This window comes from Gossypium arboreum, chromosome 11 (genome assembly GCF_025698485.1).
Source record: "Gossypium arboreum isolate Shixiya-1 chromosome 11, ASM2569848v2, whole genome shotgun sequence".
NCBI lineage: Eukaryota > Viridiplantae > Streptophyta > Magnoliopsida > Malvales > Malvaceae > Gossypium > Gossypium arboreum.
Genome location: NC_069080.1, coordinates 73,254,291 through 73,280,531, shown reverse-complemented (window position 1 = coordinate 73,280,531; position 26,241 = coordinate 73,254,291). Strand labels below are relative to the sequence as shown.

The window sequence follows — 26,241 nt, the reverse complement described above, 5'->3', positions numbered from 1 at the left end:
TTGAATAAAACATGTTAGGTTGAAATTTTTAAAAATAAAAAATGAAATTATGTGAAAATAGAAAAATAAAGTTATTTTATTATTTTCATTAAAAATGCTTTGTAAAGTGAAAACGATGAAAATGGAGAGTTTTAACTTTAAATTAATCGATTCTATTCAAACTCGTATAAACAAAAAGATATCCTTTTCTTTAAACAAATTTTCAAATATTAAATATGATACCTTAATACAAATCCATATAAATATAAGTTTTTTATTTGTCATGTTATAGAAAAATAGCTACCAACCATATTTTCATTATTAAAAATAATTTTTATTTTTATTTATCAAGTATGTGTTTTAATGTTTTAAAATAAAAATGGAAGTTGTTGAATAGAAATAGAAAGTGAATATAAAAATATTCTCAAAAACAAAATGGAACTTAAAATCTGGAATTTTGATTGCTCTCATATTATTTATTATGTGCAAGTTGTATCTAAAATTATTATTATTGAATTTCCATACATGAATCCTCTCAAGAATATTTTAATTTGATTCTATTATTATTATTATTATTATTATTATTTGTGAAATTCTTTAGATTCTAATTATACTTGCTAGCTTCTAAAATAAAATTTTGAATAAAATGAATCAAATTAATTTGAGTTAATTATTTGTGCTCTAATTAATTAATCTTATTTATTTATATAGACCATGTGTTTCATCTAACAATGAGTGATCACCCTGCGACTTGATAGACATATTTAATTTATTTTCTCTGTATCCTTTCACCGCTAGATATCTCAGTTCAATATTGAGCATAATTTAGTATCTATCCAAACCTTGATAATTAACGGTATTAAGTCTTCCTCTTAAATTTAGGATGAATTTGAATAAGTGGTGCGTTTATCTACAATTAGTATAAAAATAGTGGTGGAAATGAAATTAAATATTGTAGCGATATTGTAATGCAGAGGCGAAGCCAGAATAAATTTTTAGAGGGGCCGAATGAAAATTTAATTTTTGATAGTCTATATCTTTATAATTTGTAAAAAATTAAATCATATTTTTATAATTTTAGAGGGGCCGAAATGCAATTTTTCCTTTAACAATTTAAAATTTTTAAAAAAATTTAAGGACCTAAATAGGATGGGGCTGGGGCCCTTGCCAGCCTCCCTAAATCCGCCTCTACTGTAACGTTAAAAAATAAAAGTAAGATAAACGCACCACACTGCGCCACACCCAATCGCCCATTCAAACCCACCCTTAACCATTAACACATCAATAAGCCTTTACAACTATTCTAACTCTCATCGCCCATTCATCAAAAGATTTCTTGATTTTTTATTTAAGAGTAATAGATATATACTTTAAGGTCACAAATTTTATATTAATTATTTTAGGTATAATGATTTATTTTTAAGAGTAATAGATATATACTTTAAGGTCACAAATTTTATATTAATTATTTTTAGGTATAATGATTTATTTGACCCTTTAATTTTATAAAAATTATTTTAATTATTTTTATATTTTAATTCAACTTGTATTATTTGTCAAATCAACCCAAGATGAATAGAAAAGTTGATGACTATTAACTTTATTGATATGGCATCCACGTGACAATCGACATGTATGTCTCATTAACAATTAATTATTTTTAAAATTTAAAATTAATTTTTTCATTTTAAAATAATTTTAATAAATTTTAATTTTTAATAATTTATATATATATTTTTAAAATTTTAATTAACTGCTTATATGACATCTATATGACAATCTAATTGTACGATATACCAGCAAAATTATATTAACTTTTTTATCTATTTTAGAATGATTTGATAAATAAAATTAATTTAAAATTAAAATTATATTAACTTTTTATCTATTTTGTAAATTTGAAAGATTAGTAGAGTTTACTTTTACATATAAAATTCTAAGTTATACCTAAAACAGCATAAATCGGCATTGATGGCTAGGATCATAAGCTAAAATCAAAATCTAAAATTACGAAAATATTATTATAAACACGATAATAACATGATTTAATAACATTAAAAAATCTACAATATAAACTAAAATTGATTCAATCAATTAATTTATTAAAAATACACCAGAAATAGGTATTGAATGGAAAGCTAGAAATAGCAAGGGAATGAAAAGAAATGGAAGTGAGGTAATGGGCACCTTTATACATAGACAAATTGAAATGATGGAGTTTGCCACCCACCCTTTCTCCCCCGAATTTAGGGACCATACCATAAACTAATGAACACCAATACTCCTGCCATATATTACATTATTTTAACTTCATTTTTAAATCTTTTCAGAAGACCCCCCAAAAGGGTCACTGCAAAATTATGCTTCATATTATTCATATTTCACGTATCATCGTGACATCACGACTACGTTACCCCCACGTCAGCTTCTATAGGAGTTAACGAAGAGTATTTAATAAAATTAGTTAACAAAATAACATAAAAAAGAGATAATTTTGGCTTTCCATCTTACTTTCTGATTTTTTTTTTCAAATAGACGAGGCCAAAAATTTTCGATTTGATTGACCCGAAAATTAAAACAAAAATTGTGAAAATAAGTAAAACAGAAAACAAAATCAGAAAAAATTAAAATTTATAAAACAAATAGATAATAATAATTCCATAACCATCAATTTTAAATTTCAAAATTCAATTAAAAAGTTAAAACAGTAACAAAGCGGACTATATTAACTCTACAACTTGGAATGTTTTAAAACATTATCAAAAGTTCAATACTCATCAAAACATAAAACCGATTCTAGATCTGAATTTTGAGTTAAAAATAAAAATAAATAATCGATTTAATCGATTCTAAATTTACAATTAAACTATAATTTAAAGTGATTCTCTTTATAATCGGTTCTAACTCTTTTATTTCGACTAATTTAATTATATTTAAATGATTTTTTTTCCAGAAAGAGAAAAAGAGTTTGAAGTAATATTTTATAGTTACAACACTAGATTGGCCTCTATGGGAGAGCATATAATGCATCTAAGAAGGAAATAGCAAGTTGTTTCACAATCTTCAAAACTCGATGGGAATTTTTATCCCCTAAAGAACAAAAAAGATAACCGGCACTCTAATTATTGTTTTCTTTTGCATATGATATATATATATCATTATAGTCTCCTTTTGCTCATGAAGATTTTAATCAAAGACTATAACCTTAATCTATATCATGTCTATGATATTTAACCAACATATGCCTACTATACTCATTATTTTCCAATAAATGCAAGTTGATATGATTTTTTACCACAAAATTACCCATAGAAAGTACAACGTTAACAAAGTTGTTGAATTATAGAGAGATAATTAATCCCAATAGTTCAGTGGTTAATTGTTTTGCAGCAATGGTCCACAAAGAATGTCTATTTTTTTCTTAGGAAATTAAGGATTAGGAAAATTAAAGTCATCAATTACCAATAACAAAGGATAGTTATTAGAATCCAATTAATCGGTAATGACTAAGGATATAAGTAAAATATTATTTACGAAAATATGTTTTAACTTAGTATTCTTTTATATTCAAGAACGATAGTGTATTACTGGTGTATTTTATAATTATTATTATGCTTTTTTAAGGAAAATTATTTTTTTTATGAATGGGGTCATACAATCTTAGTAAAAGAAAGAATAATAAACATTTGTCATCGACAGTAAAAGACAAGTTTCATCAATACGAAAAAAGCTTCAGTCTCAGAGAAAATAGATTATTTTGTCACAAGTCATACACAACAAATCTGCGTGATTATAAGTACCTATCACAATAATGGTTACCAACCTCAGAGGATTCAAGGTGGTAGGCAGAATCAACAAAAGAACTAAGCATCACCAAATTGATTAGGAAGGTGACAAATTTATCTCTAAAACACTTACAAAAGCAAAAAGTACATGCATAAGTAAAATTAAAACTTGTACAGAACAAGACAAAAAACTTTCAATCTTTTCATAAGAAAAATGGAAGTTTTATTAAACAACGAGGAACAACAAAAAAACATATAAAACAAAAAGAATAGCACAGATTTAAATCAACTAGTGAAATCATTTATTATATTAAAAATTTTCAAACTAAAAACATATAAAGGAGCAGATGAAAAGCCACCTTTTAAATATCTATGAACAACTCAGAGAAATTGCTCATGTCTAATAGACATTTAATAAGTTTAAACGTTAACATTTGTCCATCACAATTTATAAAGAGAAAATAAATCTATAAATTGAAAAGAAAAAATAAAAAAAATAGATGGAAGGAAGGAAATGATAAGTGACAACCAAACCAAAAGCCAAGATCTTCACTAAACCAAGCAAAAGAGAAAAACAAACGGAGCTGAAGAGAGAAAAAAAAAAGGAGTTAAAAAAGAGTTTTAATAATAATTATTATTATGTTAAATTGAAGGGATAATGATAACAATATAAAAGGGGTGGTTTTGGAATTTGAGAAATGGTGGGTAAGGTGGGGTTAGATTTTGTGTTATGAGGAAAAGTGAAATAGCAAAAGGAAAAAGGGTCAGATGAAGAAAAAGGTGAGAAGCTTTATTTATTTATTTATTTATTTTTATTTTCCGCTAAAAGTCAAAGAGGGCCTATTTCATCAATCATAATGATATCTTCACCGCTGATTGCAGAGAGGATAGATTTGCACCCAAGATTCATCATCATTGCCTCTGATATTTTTTTTTTCTTTTTTGTTTGTTTGTACTGCTAAAAGAAACCCTAGAATAATTCAATTATAAATTATACACACAAAAGAAAACCGTAGAAAATGACATGTATTTTTATATTCCGATGAAGGATAGTATAAATTTTTTAATTCCTAATTATATCTATTTTAGCTAAGCTATTATTGTGTACTCATGTGTTTTTTGGTTTGTTAACTTTGAAGGCTAGTTGTAGCTAACCAACATTGATGACAATGGATTTTCCATGCAATTTATAAGCACAGTAAAGCAGCTGCAAATTTAACCTAATTGTCGTCTATTGTTGACCTCCTTAAAACAGGAAATTTCCACTAACAAATGAGACATAAAATTTGCATGCTTTTGAGGTCAAAAAGTAACATGTGTTGCACTACTTAAACTCTTAAATCCAACCCACTTACCATTTCAATTTAAAGTCTAAACTCCAAGTTGTTTCATATAAACAACAAAGTTTAACGATTTAATCCTTTAATTTCACTCCTTTTCATTTAAAAAAAAAACACATTCCACTTAAGATTGGAGATAAAACAAAACAAAAAAAATTATAACCCAATAAAATTATGGAATAAATATATTTATAAAAGATTTTAAAAATAACAAATGATATTTTGGTTGAATAGTGGTTTACAAATGTTGAAAACCATAGAAGCCACTGATTCAATTGTGTATATTTATTTCTATATAAAAGATAAAAATACCTTCAAAATAATATAAAAGATAAAAACACTTTTAAAATAATATAACTTACTTATACTTTGTTTACAATTGAGGTTGAAAAGCAATCCAAACCTTTATTTCAAACAAAAAAGAAAATATAAATAAGAGCTTTTCAAACCAAACCTTAATTTTAAATTGAATTTTAATCCAAGTCAAAATTAAAAATTTTAACTTTGGTTTTTGAAAAGTATTTTCAATAAATTTACTATTTTTATTCTCCATTAAATCTTCTACTTTATAATATCATGCCTAAAATTATCATTTTATTTTTCAAAAATATTTTTAAGAGTAAAGGTAAATTTTATCAAAATTTCAAAAACTCTTTTTATATTTCTTTTAAAATCACTTTTCAATTACAATAATAAATTAACCCTCAATAAAGTAAATGTATTTTCTTCGTTAAATTGATGATTGGTTAAAAATTTAATATTAACAAAGAACTAAGATTCTTTTAAGTAACTTTTATATTTTTTTCAACATCTACGTTAACTTATTTAATTATTCCTGATTTTTTAATATGAAAATCAATATTCTTTAAAGGAACACCTTCCTTTCTCATTGCAGTAAATTTAGAAGATCCTTTTAGTTTTTAAAATACATAAAACGAAAAAATTAAGAAAATAAAAATAAGAGAGAGAGAAAGTAAAGCCAAACCAGAAATGTGGTTGGTCACATTAAAGGTGTTTACTTACTAGTTACTAGTTTCATTTCTTACTAATTTAAAAAAAAAAGGAAAATCTCTTTGTATATATAAATATAATTCTGATTTGTGTATCTATCCTAGAAGTTTGAGAGAGACCCTTCCTCCGGTTCTTTTAATCTAGACAGCTTCTATTTGTAGCCGATCATTTAAAATCCCTACTTCTACCCAAATTTATTCTCCCCTAAAAGGATTCAAAACCTAAAGTAATTCCTTTCTCATCATCTTCAACAAATCCTCCCAAGCCATGCAAAACCAGGGCTTGTTTGAGGAACAACAAGAGATGCCTACTCCCATGGGTTTCTTTTCTACTTTTCCTCCCAACAACATCACTTCATGTCCTCCATTGGGTTGCCATCAATCTCTCAAAGCCTTCAATATAGCAGCACCTCATCATCATCATGCACTTCCTACTGAAACCCTACTCTCATCTCTCTCCTCTCCAAAGCATAGAGAACACCTTGCTTCTGATTTTGGGGGACCCCGTCTCCTTTCCTTGCAGAGATCTAGTGCAAATTTATGGTAAAAATATTGCTTGTCTTTTACTCAATATTATTGGTTTTATTCGTTACTATGTGTTTTGTCCTCCTTTGCATGTAAAATGAAATAGTAACATATGGGTTATGTTTGATTTGGTATTAGGGCATGGGGAGAGTTAAACGAGTGTTTGGGAAGCAAGAAAAATGGTGTAGATGATCATCTAGGGGTTTCAGCAATGAAAATGAAAAGGATAAAAGCAAGACGAAAGGTAAGGGAACCTAGGTTTTGCTTCAAGACCATGAGCGAGGTGGATGTGTTGGACGATGGATACAAGTGGAGAAAGTACGGGCAGAAAGTAGTAAAGAACACCCAGCATCCCAGGTAAATTAATCACACTTTCAAAAATATAATGATTTAAAATAATTTTCTCTTTTTGTTTTTATGCTTTTTAACGAATATAAATCTTCATCAAAAGTTACTAATATTCACATCAAGTTTTTAGCCTTAGTTGTACTCCATACACATGCTAGTTTCCTTCCTCTTTTTTCCTGTCTTGTAATTATACTTGTGATCATGATTTTTAGGCTTTACAGGCCTGAATATTGCATGAGATCTGAAAGGGTAATTATAGGGGATTTTAATCATGAAGATTACTATAGATAAATTTTAAACACTAAAAGTAGAAATTATTACCTTCAAAAGATACAAAATCACAATGTGGAGATTAAAAAAAAGGGGGGGGGGGAATAAAGCATACAACAATTGATCAATTATAATGCACCATAAAAAGGAAGTTTCAAGATCTTAAAATATGCCAAAAAGTTAGGGATATATAGCAACTTGGCAATGCCACAATATATTATGCCTTCATACATGTAATAAAGCCTCACTATTTCATGTTATGAATCAAGAGAAAATTAAGCGGCAATCATAAGGATGATAAAAGTTAAACATAATAATTAAAAATATTTTTTAATGAAGAAGATTATTTGGCTCCAAAGAACCACTATGCGTAACTCTTTTAACATGCATGATAATCAAAATATTGTGTAGAGGGCCAGTAGTTTTGTTGCTTAAATTAATCTAGTTTTTATGAAACTATAATGTCTTTTCCCGTTAGAATAATTTTCTGTTTGGCATAAAAGATATTACTTTGTTGAGGTGTATATATATATATATATATATATATAGTTTTACGCTGAGTTCCTAGTTTCTAGACTAAATTTTTATTGACACAAAAACTAAATATATAAAAGATAAAAGGGTAAATTCATCATTAGTCACTAAATTATGGGTTAGTTTTCGTTTTGGTCACTTAACTAAAAAAAGTTACAATTTGATCACTGAACTAGTCAAATGTTCTCATTTAAATCATTAGATTGTTAAAATTGATGCTATATGGTTTTCTTTGTTTGCACTATCTCAACCAATCAAAAGTTTTTTTTCCCGTTCTCTTCTACAGTTTCGATTTTTTATGAAACAATTTTGATAGTCACAAATTTGCGAACTAAAATTCAAACAGTTTTTTCTCCCATCTCTAGCACTAATTGTCAGAGCGACTTGGATCTAAGGTATGTTTTATTCATTGATGGATATTGATTCACTATACCAATTATTAAATTGTTGCTTGGAGCTCGATAGTGAAACTTTTTTTTTTAAATTAACATACCAATAACTCAATTAAAATTTTAAATAATTTAGTAATCAAATTATAAATTTTTTAATTAAGTGAAAAAATGAATATTTAGTACCAATAATTTAGTTTACTCAAAGATTAAATGGTAGCATGAAATCTAAGCATTTTTAGCTGGTGCTAAGCTAAACAGTGAATTTTACTTATTTGTTGTCGACAAAGTTGAGAAAATTTCCAAGGCAATGATTTAACTCTGAATGACTAAAGACATCATATTAATAATTCTATCATTTGTTTACTGAAGAGGGAAGTATGTGCTGAGTCAAAAAAGCATGCTTAATTTCCTCTATTCTCATTGTCCTGGATCAGTGTTTTTTTCTTTCTTTCTTTTTTTCAACTGTTTATTATCATCAATTTTGATTTTACCAAAAAAAGAAATAAAAATTTAAAAAATTCTTTGATAATTGATACAAACATCCTCAAGGAAACATATGTTTAATTACTTTGGTTATGGTTAAAATGTAATACTAACATTTCGGCATTTTTTTAAAAAAAATTTATTTTATAGAGAATGGTTTTCATTGGTAATTGGTGAGTTTTAGTAAGTTATGTTGTAATTAGACCCTTGTTACAAGAGTTTGAATCTTTTAACTTTCATCTGTTTTAGCCTATGAAGCATAGACTCGGAGTGTTCAAAAGCCGGAGATGTATCCAATACAGATGATTTTGTTATAGCAAAATGTGTCGGGCATGCAATAACATATAAAAAAAATGAATTTAGGCATACCAAATTTTGAGATAAAGCTAGACATGCATTTTCTATTTTCCTACCAAAATATTGAGCTAAGAACAAGTAGTTTAGTTCTAGTGGTTTTTTTTTAAGCTTATGTATTTCTTTTTGGTATTTTAAAGTTAATGTTTTTAATTTTAAAAACTATTTGGACGCTAATATTTCATTGATAAGTATTAGTTTTATATTCTTACGTGGTATTATAAAGAATTGTTTTTAAAGTAAACTAGGGTAGAAGTCACCTAATTATTGATTATTTTATTACTTATGAAAAATTATAAAATGGTAATTTAATTATTCAATTTTATCTTTTTTTCTGGTCATCGATTGACTAACGAAAAATGAAAATACTCTAAAATCTAATATAGTTTAGTGACCAGAATAGTATAAATTTAAATAATTAAGTGATTATATTGTAACTTTTGATAATTGAATGATAAAATAATTATGATTGAATGACTATTAATATAATCTATTTTTTCATAATCTTATCATAGCATGTTATGTAGAAATGGAAGCACTCTAAAATTTAATATAGTTACGTGATTAGAATAATACAAAATTGAATAGTTAAATAATCATATTGTAATTTTTTATAATTTGATGATAAAAATACTCATGATTAAATAACTACTAATATATATATATATTTTTGCATAATCTTATCATACCATGTTTTAATTTTTAGAGAATTTTCTTTTATTATATTATGTCATACCCATATTACATTTTTTTTTAGAGTATTGCTAGAAAAGTAGGCACCTATTAGCTTTATTGGGCTCTATTTTCTGTCATCTTTATTATAGAAAAGAATTAACTAGTGAAAAGGGAAAAAAAAAGATTAAAGCAAGGATTGCAAAGGAATCCTAGTTAAAATAACTTTTCCTTCCTAATGATTGGTTTTGAATATACTATTTTGCTTTGGATTATAACCAAAGTTCCGTTGTTAATATTTACAGTACAACAATAATTACTGTTTCAACAATTTATTTTAAATTTCTGAAACAAAATAATAATGAGGATGGAGGTAATAGGACCCTGGCCTAATCCTCCAAGTTGGTAGCCCCATTTTATTTGTAATGATGCATCATCATAATTAAGCACTTGATTAATTTTATTATTATGAACACAAAGTGAACTTGTCCACCTTCATGCAGCTTTCATGTTCTCACAGCTACTACTTAATTACTCACATTGTGATTATTGTTTCCTTGATTCCACCTTTTATTTCCCTCTTTCTTTTTGTACACACCCAATTAAGCTATTATGAAAATAATGATCTGTCATATTTCCTGACACTTCCAAAATAGATACTTTCTAAGAACCAAGAACAATAGATGCTTTCGCGTGAATAAATCTAACTACAAATATATATATATATATATATATATATATTTTCTGGTTCTAATGGCTTGCATTTAAACAAAACTAGACTCCTATGTAAAATAGATTTGGGATTAAAGTTGCACTTATATGCTATGTTTTTGTCAGTCTTTTAACATTAATCTTAATGATTCCTATACCCATGTAAAATTAAAGTACTTAAGGCCTCTAAGATAGGTAAAATCCCCTATCCTTATTTTTTCCTCATTAGTTAGATTTCATTTTGTCTTTTTTATTAAAAAAATAAATAGATTAGTCCTTCTGTTAAAATTACATTAATTTCTACTGTTAAAAATTAGTACTTATACATAAACTTGAGGTATACGTGATGAGCCATGTGTAACTGTCTAGTTATTTCATCAACCACTTCGATTTCTAACGGTATAAATGAATAATTTTTTTAATAGAAATTATTGATTTACTCATTAGTCAAACATACATGGACTAATTTATCTAAATTTTGAGTAAAATACAATCTAACTTTTAATATAGGAATAACTCCTATATAAGAGTTTCCATGGTAGATTCACTAACATTCTGTGCATATGGCATCAACAAATCAAATTAGTTTCACATGCAATCTTTGAAGGTCACTATTATTTAGTAGCATTAAAACACGTTAAATATTAAATTTTAATTTTAGAAATTTGGAACTAGAACTCATATGAATGCATGCAAATGGCAATGCAGGAGCTACTATCGGTGTACGCAAGATAATTGTCGGGTGAAGAAACGAGTGGAGAGATTAGCCGAGGATCCAAGAATGGTAATTACAACGTATGAAGGGCGACACGTACATTCACCCTCACACGATCTTGACGACTCCCAACCTTCTGACTCTCAGCTTAACAACTTCTTCTGGTAGCAACCCACCACTCCTTTAACATCGATCCATCCATATAATATATTCTTCAATCTGCTTTCATCTCTATCAACCTTTTTCATATAGTTTTGAGGAACATTGAAAATAAGCTTTTCCTTGTCTAAAATCAGGCCTCTGCCCCACCCTCTTGCCCTTATATATATATGTAAGCTTTCTGCTACCATCAAATGAACAATAACTTTTTTTCTTTTTAATCTGTAAATTTTGTTGAATACATGATGTTGATGCCTAAGATCCACTGGTTTTGTTAAGCTTTATTTTTAAGGATGGTTTCATTATGTTTGTATGAAAATAACGAGTTTTATTTATTTATTCATTTTTGTTTTTAATTGGATGAGATGATTTTGTTGATCACCTACCGAAGCAATGACGCTTTGGGCAATAGGAGCATCAATTTTTTTTGGCTGGCTAAGTCGTTAGTTTGGGACTAATTTTTAAGGTATTTCGTGACTTGTGCTTAAAATTTTTAAATTGGATTGTTTATCAATTTTTTGGATTACTCAAAATATTATTATTAACATGAAAAGTTGTAATTACTTTTTATTGTTTTTAGATGCGATGTACTTAATGTAATATTAAATTTCTATACATAAATCCTACGTAATAATGAATAACAATTAGTGACCATTTTATTAATAAGCAAAAAAAAAAAGAAAGAAAAAGACATTAGATGATTTACAAATAAATATCCCTAAATTTATTATCTTTCCCATCTTTCATTAAGCTTCTACCTATTTTTGACTCTCACTTGTTTTATGAGATCTCGACGTCTTTTCTCTTCTTTTCCTCTCTATTTCATTTATTTTCTTTCATAAATTTAACCATATAACAATATTCTATTGTCTTCCTTTATCATTCTCTTTATCTGATTGTCAATGTGTCCCTTTTTTTAACAAATAACCCTTCTCTCTCTCTCATCTTTGGTTAAACTTCTCCGATAACAAAAGTTCGGGTCAATTGCTGGCAAATCCAAACGGCAAAAAGCTCATTGGAGTAGAGAGAGAGGTCATTTCATCCACTTACTTTTAAAAATTGAGATAAAATAATATAAGGTTCAAACTTTCATCTTAGTTTTGTTTCATTTAGTATAAATTTTGGATAAAATGAGGTTGAATTTGAGTTTAGGAGGGAAAATATGTATTGATGATATTTGGGTCGAAACATGGTCTAATCATCGGAGAACAATGGCATCATGGAAGAAGGATAGTCTCACTCCAAAAGTTTGTTAGATAATTTTTACTTTTAGTTATTTTGTTACTATGTTGTTATGATTTGTCCTATTTTTTAGCTGTCGTCAAAATAGGAAGTTGTTAGTCATGATTAGTCAAGTAAGCCATGACCCTTGTAATTACGTTTTTTGTTGGTGTAATTGCCTATAAAAGGCAATGCTTCTTTGGAATAAAATGTACAATTTTCATTTTCATCTATATTAGTTCAAGTTTTATCATTGGTATCAGAGCTAGCTAAATTTTTTCATTGAGTGAAATACATAAGAGAGAGAAACTTAAATTTTGTAGTATCAAAGAAAGCAACACATAATTGCAGAAAATTTTGTGTAGCCAACCATTCTACTTTTTGATGGCCATTATTATCTTTAGAGGAAAATGATTGAAATTTTCCTAAGATCAAAATAGTATTAGTAGGTTGTTGGTAGTGGCTTCACAGAACTAGCAGTTGGAATTATCTTAATACATGCATAAAAAAACAAAGTTGAATACTTAGAAGTTGAAAGATCTAAAGGTTAAAAGTTATTTGTTCTAAGTCATTAATCGCTCAATCTTGGAAGAAAAACCTTCAAAAAGACAATTCAAAGCAAATGTGCATAGCTTTAGAATCTCCATGGTGAACGAGACTTTGTGCATGAAGTCTGGTGGGATGATTTCAGATTACTTATAAAAAATGATAGCAATCATAAACAAGATGCCAATTCATAAAGAAAAGCTTGAGGATGTTGCTATTGCTGAAAAGATTCTTCAATCCATGTTGGCAAAATTCAATTTCTTTTATTTGTTCCATTGAAAAATTGGAGGACTTTGATACTCTTTCAATTGATAAGCTACTTTCTTGTTGGTACAAGAGCAAAAATTAATCTAACAAGACATTGAGCAACAAGCTTTAAAGACAACCACAAACACACAAAACGTTATAGTTGACAAAAGTAAGTGGAAGGGTAGAAATTTTAATGAAAAAGTTTATAATGAGAACTAAAAAAGAAATAATTGAAGTCATCGATCAAATATCATAAAACAAAAGTCTACATACATAGATAAAGCTATTGTTGAACATTTCTAGTACCGCAAGTATAGTCATTACTATTCTGAGTGTCGCAAAAATTTAAATAAAATGCTTGGAGAAAGTCTAATTTTGCAAAAGCAATTGAAAAAGAGGAGGAGATATCCTTGATAATGGTCTGCCACGTGAAAGAAAAAACGAATAAAAATTTATGGTAGCTTGACATTGTTTGTAGCAATCATAAGAGCAAAGACAAGTTAACATTCTTTACTCTTGATGAATCGTCTCGAGATACGATGAAGTTTGGTGATTTCTCTAAAGTATCACTTACGAGAAAATGACAAGTAATTTCAAGCTAAAGAAAATGCTACTCAAACAATTACTAATGTCCTTTTTATTTAGACTCTAAAGACCAATCTATTAAGCATTGGTCAGCTATAAGAGAAAGGTTATAAAATTCTCGTTAAAAATGAATAACGTGGAATTCAATATGACAAATTAGGCTTGGATGAAAAAGTCAGCATGACTAAGAATATGACATTTCCTTTACATATTTAAAAAGCTAGTCATTTGCAAATTTGACTACCTAATATGGTTGTGACATTATCAGTATGAAAATTTGAATTTTAGAGGATTGAAAACTTTGCAATGAAAGAAGATGGTAGCTAGACTTTTCAAATTCAACTCAACTAAAAAAAATTGAGAATATTATATTTCTGGTAAATAAATTTTTGACAGCTTTCCAACAAAAAAAATCTCTAAGAGGAAACAACAGTTGGAATTGTCCCATTTCTAATTTACATGGTCTCGTTAATTCAACATCCAATAGGTAAAAATTACATTATAATGTTCATTTATGACTTTAGTTGAAAATCATGAGTTTATTTTTTCAAGATAAATTTGAAGCTTTTGTAGCCTTCAAAAGCTTTAAGGCCATTGTTGAGAATGAAGTTGGAAGTTTAATAAAAAGCTTTTATATTTATTGGGGTGGCGAATATAATTCTCAAGAATTTTTAGTCTTTTGTGAACCACTTGTGATTCAAAAGCAACTTAGGAAAACCTACTCTCCCCAACAAAATGGCTTGAGTCAAAGGAAAAATCATACCTTATTGAATATGGTGCAAAAGTACTTTTGCAAAGAAGCAATGTTCTTAAGGAGTTTTGGTTTGCAGTAGTACAATAGAGTATTCATGTTTTGAATAGAAGTCCAACATATGCTATTCAAAACATGACACTAGATGAGGCTTGGAGAGAACATTAACCATATGTCAATCATTTTAGAAGTTTTAGGAGCATTAATTTTTCTCACATTCTTAATCAAAAGAGAACAAAGTTTGATGATAAAGTTGAAAAAATGTCTTTATAGGTGTTAGTAAGTAGTTTAAGGCTTACAAGTTTGCAATCCTAACACAAAGAAAGTCAATATTAGCTGCGATGCAGTGTTTGATGAAGAGAACTTTTGGGCATGGGGATAAATTTTTAGAAAAATCTGGCTTAGAAAATGGTTTTCTTGTAAAGTGGAAGTTTTAATTTTTTTTTCTAGAATTGAGCCTTTATGATATTTATAACAATAAAAAGTTTTTACCAAATTCATACTTGTGTTATTGAATAGGCATTTTGATTTGAATCCTGACTTTCAAACACTTGATCTTTTTTGTTTTTCTCGACCTTGGCTTGCTAGACTGTGGGCTCTATTCATGAACCAATGAAATGAAACCTTTAATTGATATTTAGTGGGGATATAAAAAACTTCCTATGATCTAGAAACTAAAAATGAGTTCTCACGAAAATAAAATTTATTTAGGTAAAATAAATTTCAGTATTTTTCCAATAGAGTGATTACACTTAATAAGGTGTAATTTTACCTAACCAATATCCTTTATCTATAAAGAAAATAAAAAGAATTTCAATTGAATAAGGTGTGACCAAATAATAATATTTTAATAGAAACAAAAACTCTCTTACTAGGAGTACACTAGGGTGGGTGGCACACCCTCTTCTAGGATGCCACCCATCACATATAAATAGGCTTCATTAGACCTTTCATTATTGAGTGCAATTATATGTGTTATCTAGCCTTCAAACCAACACAAATAATTTATTCAACCTAGTAAACAATTATCCTATACTTAAAATATTATTTATTCAATTAGTTAACTAATTAACTTAATTGAATTATTTCTGAACCCAACTCCAATCTCGTTAAAATAATTATGAATTTACCATATTAGAATTCATGAGTAAATAAATTTGATTTCTTTGTTCTATGAAACTTTGGTGACTAATTAATTTAGTTTTTACTTCAAACTTTAATTATTTAATTACAACTTAATTCGATAATAAATTGAAGAGATTAATTTAATCTATGAGTTATCTCTTGTTTATGACAAGAAAATATATTCACTATGGATAATGATAAATGCAATCTATTTCTCTAATTTGTTGTTTTCATTTGATTCATCTCATCGATTCTAATGCAAACTATCAAGGTTATATTGAGCTAACAGAGGGACCGATTGAACATATATAATTAGGACTCAAATAATTTGTAATTAAGTTTTGACTTTCATCTATTATTTACAAAATTATTTTAGTGATGAAGTTACTTCATTAAAGTACCATGACTGAGTCTCCCCATTATATACCATTACACAAATTTCTTTATTGAGTGCTCGCCTAATAACGTTATCATATATGTGTTACCTTCATAGGACATTCTTAATCTTTTTGAGATAAAAGACATTCTCCCAATATGATCTTATTTTATCTTACGGTAACTATTACATCTTCCTTCATGACAAAGTTAATTATTAACAATAGTAATTAAATCATTTGTCTTTAGAAAAATAACTCGTAACCATATTACTTTTTCATCTATCATTTAATATCGATAAGAGGATATCATTTTCTCTTTATTGAGTTATGAATTCCACTATTGTAAGTAAAGTTATATTATGGAAAAGTCATATGCCCAATGTACTAGCTTTCAGTTCTATTACCAATTGAAGCCAAGCTTTTAATACAACACAAGATATGAATTAGGATTGAGACCCATTCATATGTTTGTATGAATTTAGTGTCTAGTAACAATTTACCTGTTGAGCCCACTGGATTCGTGATTTAAAGTATCGAACCCCTTAGGTTAGTATATCCTAGTTGATAAAGTTTGCAAGAATTGTCCTTTAATGACTCGAGGTTATTGTTTTTCAGCCGATTTGATACTTTTACTGTTTGATGAATTCGATGTGATCTTGGGTATGGATTGGTTGACTCTGCATGATGCTGTTGTAAACTGTAGAAGAAAGACTATTGGGTTGAAATGTCAAAATAGTGAAATTCTTCATATTGAATCCGATGATTCGAGTGGGTTGCGTATTGTGATATTGGCTATGGTAGATAAAAAGTATGTGAGGAAAGGTTGCAATGCTTATGTTGCTTATGCACTGGATACAAAAGTGTTTGAATTGAAGATTGAACCAGTGCCAATGGTTAGTGAATATCCAAATGTGTTTTCAGAAGTGTTACTTAGGTTACCACCAGTCAGAGAAGTTGATTTTTCTATGGAGTTAGCACCGGAAACATCACCGATATCGATAGGTCCGTACAAAATGACTTCTATAGAGTTAAAAGAGTTGAAATCTCAGTTGCAAGAGTTAACAGATATAGGATTTGCACGACCTAGTTCCTTGCCTTGGGGTGCACCAGTTCTATTTGTTAAGAAGAAAGATGGATCAATGAGATTGTGTATTAATTATCGATAACTTAACAAAGTTACGATCAAGAACAAGTATCCATTGTCACGAATTGATGATTTGTTTGATCAGTTGAAAGGAGCAACAATATTTTCTAAGATTGGTTTGCTTTCTAGATATTAACAGTTGTGAGTTAAAGATTTTGATGTGCCAAAAACTGCATTCAAGACCAGGTATGGACATTATGAATTTCTTGTTATGCCATTTGGGTTAACTAACGCTCTTGTAGTATTTATGGATTTGATGAATAGAATTTTTAAGCCGTTTTTAGACAGATTCGTTGTTGTATTCATTGATGATATTTTGATATATTCTTGAAATGAGTTTGAATATATTGAACAATTGATGATTGTGTTACAAACTTTGAGAGGTAAACAACACTTTGCTAAATTCAGCAAATGAGAGTTTTGGCTCCGAAAAGTTAGATTTTTGGGACACATTGTTTCAGCGAAAGGCATCCGAGTTGATCCGAGTAAGACTCAGCAATTATTGACTGGAAACCACCGAGAAACATATTCGAGGATAGAAGCTTTCAAGGATTAACAAGTTATTATCAAAGATTTGTAAAAGGATTCTCAATGATAGCTACACCAATGACTCGGTTATTGCAAAAGTTATAAAGTTTGAGTGGTCTGAGAATTGCCAATAGAGTTTTAATCAGTTGAAAGCACTGTTAATCGAAGCACTAGTTTTTGTTTAGCATGAGTCGGGTAAAGAGTTTGTGATTTTCAGTGATGTATCGTTGAATGATTTAGGATGTGTTTTAATGTAAGAAGGAAAAGTGATAGCGTATGCTTCCAGACAGTTAAAGACACACGAGAAGAATTATCCAACATACGATTTAGAGTTGGCCATAATTGTGTTTGCATTAAAAATTTGGTGACATTACTTAATCGGTGAGTAGTGTCACATATTTACTGATCACAAAAGCCTGAAGTATTTAATGTCTTAGAAAGATTTAAATTTACGACAATGAAGATGACTCGAATTATTGAAAGACTATGAGTTAGTGATCGATTATCACCCAGGGAAAGAAAATGTAGTAGTGGATGCTTTAAGTAGAAAATATTTGTTTGTTCTGAGAGTTATGAATATGCGATTGTGCTTGTCTGATGATAGTTGGATTTTAGCGAGTTAAAAGCTAAACCGATGGTTTTCTAACAAATTTGCGAGGCTCAGAAATGTGATCATTCATTTCAAACTAAACGAGTACAATGTGAGTCAACTTTTGATTCTGAATTTCAGATCGGACCCGATGGTTGTTTATTATTCTGAGATAAAGTTTGTATGCTGAAGAATCCAGAGCTTATACAGAAAATTTTGCATGAAGCACACAGTGGTTGTTTGTCTGTTCATCTGGGAGTACTAAGATGTACAGTGATCTGAAACAGATGTACCTGTGGTCGGGCATGAAACGTGACATTTCAAAATTTGTATCGAGATGCTTGATTTGTCAACAAGTTAAAGTCGAACGTCAAGTACCGTTAGGACTATTACATCCAGTAATGATACCGGAGTGGAAATGGGATAGAGTTATGATGGATTTCGTATTGAGATTACCCTTATCTCTGAAAAAGAAAGATACTATCTGGGTTGTTGTTGATCAGTTGAGGAAGTCTGCACATTTTATCCCGGTACGTACTGAGTTCTCACTTGACAGATTAGCCGAATTATATATTTCAGAGATTGTGAGATTGCACAGAGTGGCAGTCTCCATCATTTTGGATAGAGATCCACAATTTACATCACGATTTTGGAAGAAGTTGCAATAAGCTTTAGGTACGTAGTTGCATTTTAGCACCACATTTCATCCTCAAATAGATGGTCAGTCTAAGAGAGTGATTCAAATTCTCGAAGATATGCTTTGTTGCTGTGGTTTAGAGTTTGAAGGTAATTGGGGAAAATATTTACCGTTGGTTGAATTTGCGTATAATAATAGTTTTCAATCGAGCATAAAGATGGCACCGTATGAAGCTTTATATGGTCGTAAATGTCGAACTCCATTATACTGGACCGAGCTTAGTGAGAAAAAGATTTACGGGTTGATTTGATCCGAGAAATCGAAGATAAGGTGAAGGTGATTCATGATAGTTTGAAAGCCGCTTCTGATAGACAAAAATCATACGCGAATTTGAAGCGTAAAGAATTGAGTTTCAGATCGATGATAAAGTGTTTTTGAAAGTATCACCTTGGAAAAGAATTCTCCGTTTTAGTTGTAAAGGAAAATTGAGTCCGTGACTTATCGAACCGTATGAGATTATCGAGAGAATTGGGCCAATAGTTTATCGACTTGAGTTATGTCAGAGTTGGAAAAGATTTATAATGTGTTTCATGTGTTTATGTTACGACGGTACCGATCAAATCCTTCGCATATAATTTCTCGGACAGAAGTTAAGATTCAGCCCGACATATCTTATAACGAAAAACCAATCAGAATTTTGGTCCGAGAGATTAAAGAATTAAGAAACAAAAGCATAGTTCTAGTGAAGGTACATTGGCAACACCATGGTATCGAAGAAGCTACGTGGGAACCTGAAGAAACTATGAGAAAACAGTATCCTAACCTATTTTCTGGTAAGATTTTCGGGGACGAAAATTCCTTAGGGGGGAGAGTTGTAACAGCCTGTTTTCATTATAATCGGAACAGTAGTTTCGGGACCATAAATCTGATGTGGAAATATGTAATATCCCGAATTAGGGCCTAATCGGAATAGTAGTTTCGTGACCACAAATCCGAGATAGAAATAATTATTTTATGATTATTTTGAGGTCTATGATATGATTTTGTGTGAAAATTTCGTGAAGAAATTCTATGCATAAAGTGCTTAATTTGAAGTTAGGGACTAAATTGAATAAGTTGCAAAACTTGCATTCTAGAAGTTTCTAGTATGAAATTGCTTTGAAATATTAATTAGGAGGTCTTAAATAGCAATTTGACCAATTTCAAAGTTTATGGACAAATATTGGACATGAATGGAATTTTTGGAAAGTTTAGTAGTAAAGGCATTTTGGTCATTTAGGGGTAAAATGAATTAAAATACAAAATTAAAAGCCAATTTTGCTCATCTTCTTCACCATGGACGTGTATAACAAGGGAGACTCCATGGCTAGGGTTTCCAAGCTTCCAAGCTCGATTATGAAGGAAATCTGATTCGTGCTTAAATCGGGAAAATACAAGGTTATGGACTAAAATGGTAAATTACTGTTTCTGGATAGAGGTAAGTTCGTATGATAATAATAATGCAATGTTATGTTTGAATTATATTTCTTACTATTATTGCATATATTTTATGATTTAATATATTGGAAAAGTTGATGGAATGGTGTTTGTAATGTGGAAATATGACATGAAAGAATGTTACATGAAATGCAAGAAAATGAAGATACATGACAAGTGATATATGAAATATGTGATATATGTTATGTAAATTCTTAAAAGCTGATTTGATATTTGAGTTGTGTCTTATTATACTATGAATGGACAATTGGTACTATGGATAGTGAGATCGACACTTCGAGTAAATTCGTACATAAATAATCTATCGATTCTTTTTATGTTATTATATTTTGATATCATATGAAATGTGGCTGCCTATCAAATGGTTATTTGATGTAAATTATGAATTTAAATTGATTACGGACAATTTAGTAAAATGTTGAAAAGTGGGGAATTTCCCGATTGAACCTTCGGAATAAAAACGATACGAATGATTTATTGTGAGGTTGCATGTGTAGTACTAAGTGCAGGCTACTATGCGTACCCGAAAACTGTGATCACGTGTGTAGTACTAAGTGCAGGCTACTACGTGTGTCAAATGGTTAGGTCACGTGTGTAGTACTAAGTGCAGGCTACTACGTGTACCGGATAATTGGTCACGTGTGTAGTACTAAGTGTAGGCTACTACGTGTATCAGATAATTGGTCGCATGTGTAGTACTATGTGCAGGCTACTATGCGTACCAAATAGCTTTGGCTACAAGTGTGAAAATATGTGTAGGCAATTGAGTATCAGTTATTATTCCGAAGAGTTCAACGGGAAAATCGATTAAGTAAAAATACAATTGAACATGATTATATGATGAATAAGTGTAGATATATGTTTATGGAAAATTATGAGCAATGTGCTCGATAATTGGGTGAATTTCGATAAGACAAAATGGATTAAGTGGAATTATGTAAGAATGAATTTTAGTGGTAAAACAGTGTTGGACAGCAGCAGTTGCATGACTTTGAAAATTCACTAAAAATTGTGGAAGTTGAATAAAAATGTAAATGATATATGAAAATAAATATTAATGAGTCTATTTTCACATGAAAGAAACATGGGAAGCAAAAGAATTCTATATTGTGTGATATTTGAATTCTTGTGAAGCAGGGTCTGAATGAATTCGAGATTCCCTGTTCTGACTTTAGAAATTCACCATAAATTGTAAAAAAAATTATTAAGAGTCATACCTTACATGGATGGATTCCTTATTGAGTCTATTTTTAAGGGAAATAAACTTCATGGTCGTTGCAATTCTGTACAGGGAGAAATTTGGTTCGTAGTGCACAGAGGTCAGAGTAGTCATACTCTGAAACAGGGGAGAATTTAACTAATAAACTATACTAATTGGATAAATAAAAAATTCTAGAAATTTTATGGGAGAAATATATATGAATCTAGTTTCAAGGAAAATTAATGAAACTAAATTTGGAGTTTTGTAGCTTCAGATATGAATGATTTAGTAGCTGTAACTCGATAACACATCTTAACCTGAATATGTGTAATTCTACAATTATAGTGTTTTATCTTGAAAAGCATGGTAGTAATTGATTATTATTTTCATATGAACTTACTAAGCGTAAAGCTTACCCATCCTCTCCATTTCTTTAGTATTGGCAGGTCGGCTCGGGGTTGGAGATCGTTGGAGGCAAAATCACACTATCAAACTATCATATTTGGGAAAGTTAATTCAAATATTAGAAATATCAAGTGAGTGACATGTATAGGAAGTTGGTTTGTGATATGTATTTTTATTATGATTTTGACCTTACGTATCAGTCTGCATTGAGTTATCATATATGATCATGAAATGTGGTCCTTATCCATTATGGTTTATAAGTTTAATTAATCGTGCCATGTCCTACGTTTTGATGTGATAATATAGTTAGCTTTGTTTGTTATGCATGTGTTCGAAAAGTTTTGAATTAAATAAAATTTTATGGCCCTGTTTTCGTCTATGTGTATTGTTAAGTCTCGTAATGCCTCGTACTCTGTTCCGGCCTTGGATACGGGTAAGGGGTGTTACAAAATATTTATTTTATTATTTTTTTAATGTTTATAGTATGTTAGCAAGGTTGTATAAAATTTTTTTAAGAAATTTGAAGTTTGCATGCTTAATTTAGTAAAAAGGACTAAATCAAAAAAGGAGTAAAATTAGAATTCTATAAATTAAAGGTACTAAATGGCAATGAAATTAAATAGTTAAAGGATTTATGTGGTAATTATACCATTATTAATATGAGTGGACAAATATGGACATTAATTAAGTGATTTTAAAGGTAAATAATTAAGATTAAAATTGTAAATTAATAAATATATGTTAGTAAAATAAAGAAAAGACAAAAGCTATCATCTTTTCTATCTTCTTCCACCGAAAAACTAAAGAAAGAAACCTCCATGGAAGCTTGTTAGGTTCGGTCAAGCATTCCTTTTGAATGTTAGTGAAATTTGTCCTGTTTTTAATGATTTTTATGTTTCCGGAGTCGTTGTAGCTTAATCTAACTAGCCAAGGGACTAATTTGTAATACTATTAAAAGTCTAGAGTTTTCCATGAATGTGTGTTAGTTGTTTTTGATGTTTGTTGGATGAAAATGAAAGTTTAGTGATAGTTAAACAAGTTTTGCAAAGTGATTGTTGTTGAAAATGTCAAATAGGGATTTATTCGTAAAATGTGAAAATTATGTGGTGAAATGTGTGAATTAAGAGTTTTATGCCATACGAACTTACTAAGCTTAATTGCTTACTCTGTTTACTTTTTCGTGTTTTCAGTGATTCAGAAGCTCGCTCGTTTTGGAAGTTTTCGGAGATCGCGTCGCACTATCAAACTCTCATTTTTTACTTTGGATTTTGTATATTTTGGGCTAAATGGCATGTATTGGTGTTTTGGCTAATGTGGCCTATATGTATCATGTTGTTTTGGTTATGTGTTTATCATCTAATTTGGCTTATTTTGGTATACTTGGTTAGTATATATGTATAAATGATCTTTTGGTATGTAGTTTATAGTTGCTTGGTGAATGCCTTAGTTGTGTATTGGTATTTTGAGTACCAAATGATTGAATTTGAGATGTGGCATGCATGTTGAATAAGGCACAAAGTTTAATAAGTGAGTTTGACCATTTAGGTATATTACAATAGCACATTTTTCAGTAAAATCGGAATAATAGTTTCAGGACCACAAATCTGACCCAAAAATATGATTTATTTTTATTTTATTATATGGTCCATAATATGGTAGATATGTCGTGTGAAAATTTTGATACGAATTTTTTTTCGATTTAGTGCTTAATTATGAGAAGGACTAAATCACATAAAATGGGAAAGTTGAATTCTAGTAGCTATAAGGATCAAATAGTTTTGGAATTCAAAACTTAAGGACCTTATATGGTAATTAGACCATTAAGAAAAGTATGTATATTTTCTTAATGACTCATCCGTAGAATTATAGAAAAAAGGCAAGGACTAAATTGGAATTTGAAATAATTAAATTAATTAAAAGATGATAAAATAAAATATCATCTTATTATTGTCATCTTAAACTAAAATTTTATGGAAACCTTAGGAGAGAGAGGGGAAACTTTCAAGGCTTAATTGGGTAAGTTCTTATGTCTTGTTTTTAGTAATTTTAGTATTTTTGAAACCGAAATAACTTTTTTTTTTTAAAAACAAACGACCACAAGGGTCAACTCAATTTATTAAGTAACATTGCAAATTACAGCATTATGGATTTCTGATGGATAATTCATTTCGAAAAAACAAGTTTTAGCCTCCCTATACATTTTTTTACAAATTAAATGTGCTACAGTATTGCAAGACTGGTTGGTCCAACTTAACTTGGTAGAATTGAATTTATTAAACGCTGTTGTGCAGGCCTTTATTCGTGCGCCTATTACGGTGACATCATTAGCTAAATTCCTTAGCCTATTGACCAGCCCCATGTGATCCGTCTCAAAAATTATGTCCTCTTTAATTTTCAGTTTGCATGCAGCTTTGATGCTTTCTTCAAATGCCACGCACTCAGCCTCTTCCACTGACAACCTTGACTCTATAAAACCCCAGCCCCCGCCTAAGACAAAGCCTTCGTCATCTGTAATAATCATTCCGTACCCGATTTTATTTTCACCCACTGTAGCGTCGAAGTTGATTTTTATGAAGCCCTTCGAAGGCTTCTCCCACTTCTGGCCTGCACTATTTTGTGAAAGCAATGGCTCATTTATAAAATTGCATATCCAGAATTCCTTATTCAAGGTGCTGGCTCTTTCTGAAATTATCTTCGCTTCCTCTTCTTTTCCTCTGAAGATGAAATTGTTTCTATTGTTCCAGCTGTTCCATAAAATCACCATGAGATCGGCCATGGCTCTCTTGTCAAGTACTCTCATCATGTCCTCCAACCAGTCAATACAGTGATCATACTCCTTTGAAATAGTGATATCGGACCATACACCTAAAGAGAGAACCGTACGAGATGTTGGGCAGTCTTTTAATGCGTGTAGTAGTGTCTCGGTTTCAACTCTACACCTTGGGCATCCCTTGTCAAAGTCGTTTCTAACAGAAGCAATCTTTTCATTCGTCAGGAGGATCTCATGCCCCACACACCAAGTAAAGACCCGAACCTTCGATAATGTATCAAGCTTCCATAGAGCTTTCCAAAAAAATCTGTACAGGCCATACCCCATGTGACACCCCTAATGTGACCCTAGTCGAAAAGTGGTTTCGGGACCACAAAACCGAGTCACAAAAATAATTAGATGTTATATTCTGTGCTTATTGTATGTGAAATTTGTATGTGTGAATATTTCGTGCCTTGATTTTATCAATTAGGTGCTAATTTATAAGAAAGGGCCCATGTGATAGGACTTGAAAATGTGATAGGTGAAATTTAAAGTGGCCAAATAATGCATGAGTTATTGACATGAGGGACTTGCATGTCAAATGGACCACTTTTAATTTAGTGGCCGCCATAATGATGGTTGATAGATATTATATGCATTTTATTTTAGCATGATAATAGTTAATGGCTTTATAGTATGGAAGAAAGAATAATTAAAAGAATGGAAGAGTGATAGAAACAAGGTATGTTCATCCTTCTTTTCCCCATTGCCGTACCTAAAGAGAAGAAATTGAAGTTAAGGCATTTGGTCACCTTTAAGGAAATAAAGGTAAGAGTGTGTTCATCTTCCTTACCTTCTTGCACAAACGAAACAAAAGGAAAGAGGAAGGAACTTGTCTAGGGCAATCGGCTATCTTGGAGGTTAAATAAGGTAGGAGTTCATGTTATTTCTATTGATTTTATGAGAATCTAGCTAGTAGTCAAGCTCTTATTGCAACCCATATGTTGATTTTTCTTTAGTTTTGGTGACAAATTGTGCATACGGTATTATGGGGTAAATGCAAAAAGGATAGTGTTTTGATGTTTTGGATAGAAATATTAGAAAGGGGAAAATATGAGCTACCTAAATAGATATATGTGAATTTAAAAGATGGTATGAACAAATGTGGAGTTTTGCTAGTTTAGGATTATTCGGCCAAGTGTTTATGTGGTGGAAATTAAGTGTTAAATGAAATGAAAATGATATTATATGGGGCTATGTATATTCGGCCATATGAGTAAATATGATAGGTATGATTTGTGTTTTGGAGATGTGTTGTGGTGTTGATTATATGATTCAAAAATGAGGTATGTTAATG

General features: G+C 29.8%; 1 protein-coding gene across 1 annotated transcript; it reads left to right on the top strand.

The window, feature by feature from the left end:
* Positions 1-6,212: 6,212 nt before the first annotated feature.
* LOC108472675 (probable WRKY transcription factor 13) lies at positions 6,213-11,599 on the top strand. Its single transcript, XM_017774229.2, has 3 exons — positions 6,213-6,657; positions 6,778-6,996; positions 11,112-11,599. The coding sequence occupies exons 1-3, from the start codon at positions 6,383-6,385 to the stop codon at positions 11,284-11,286; spliced, it is 669 nt and encodes a 222-aa protein (XP_017629718.1). The 5' UTR covers positions 6,213-6,382; the 3' UTR covers positions 11,287-11,599.
* Positions 11,600-26,241: the final 14,642 nt, after the last annotated feature.

Bases quoted from the DNA above. Each gene is read 5' to 3' on its own strand.
- LOC108472675 (XM_017774229.2), top strand. From the start codon at position 6,383: ATGCAAAACCAGGGCTTGTTTGAGGAACAACAAGAGATGCCTACTCCC. The intron at 6,658-6,777 runs GTAAAAATATTG...ATTTGGTATTAG, and splicing joins AGATCTAGTGCAAATTTATG to GGCATGGGGAGAGTTAAACG. The intron at 6,997-11,111 runs GTAAATTAATCA...ATGGCAATGCAG, and splicing joins AAGAACACCCAGCATCCCAG to GAGCTACTATCGGTGTACGC.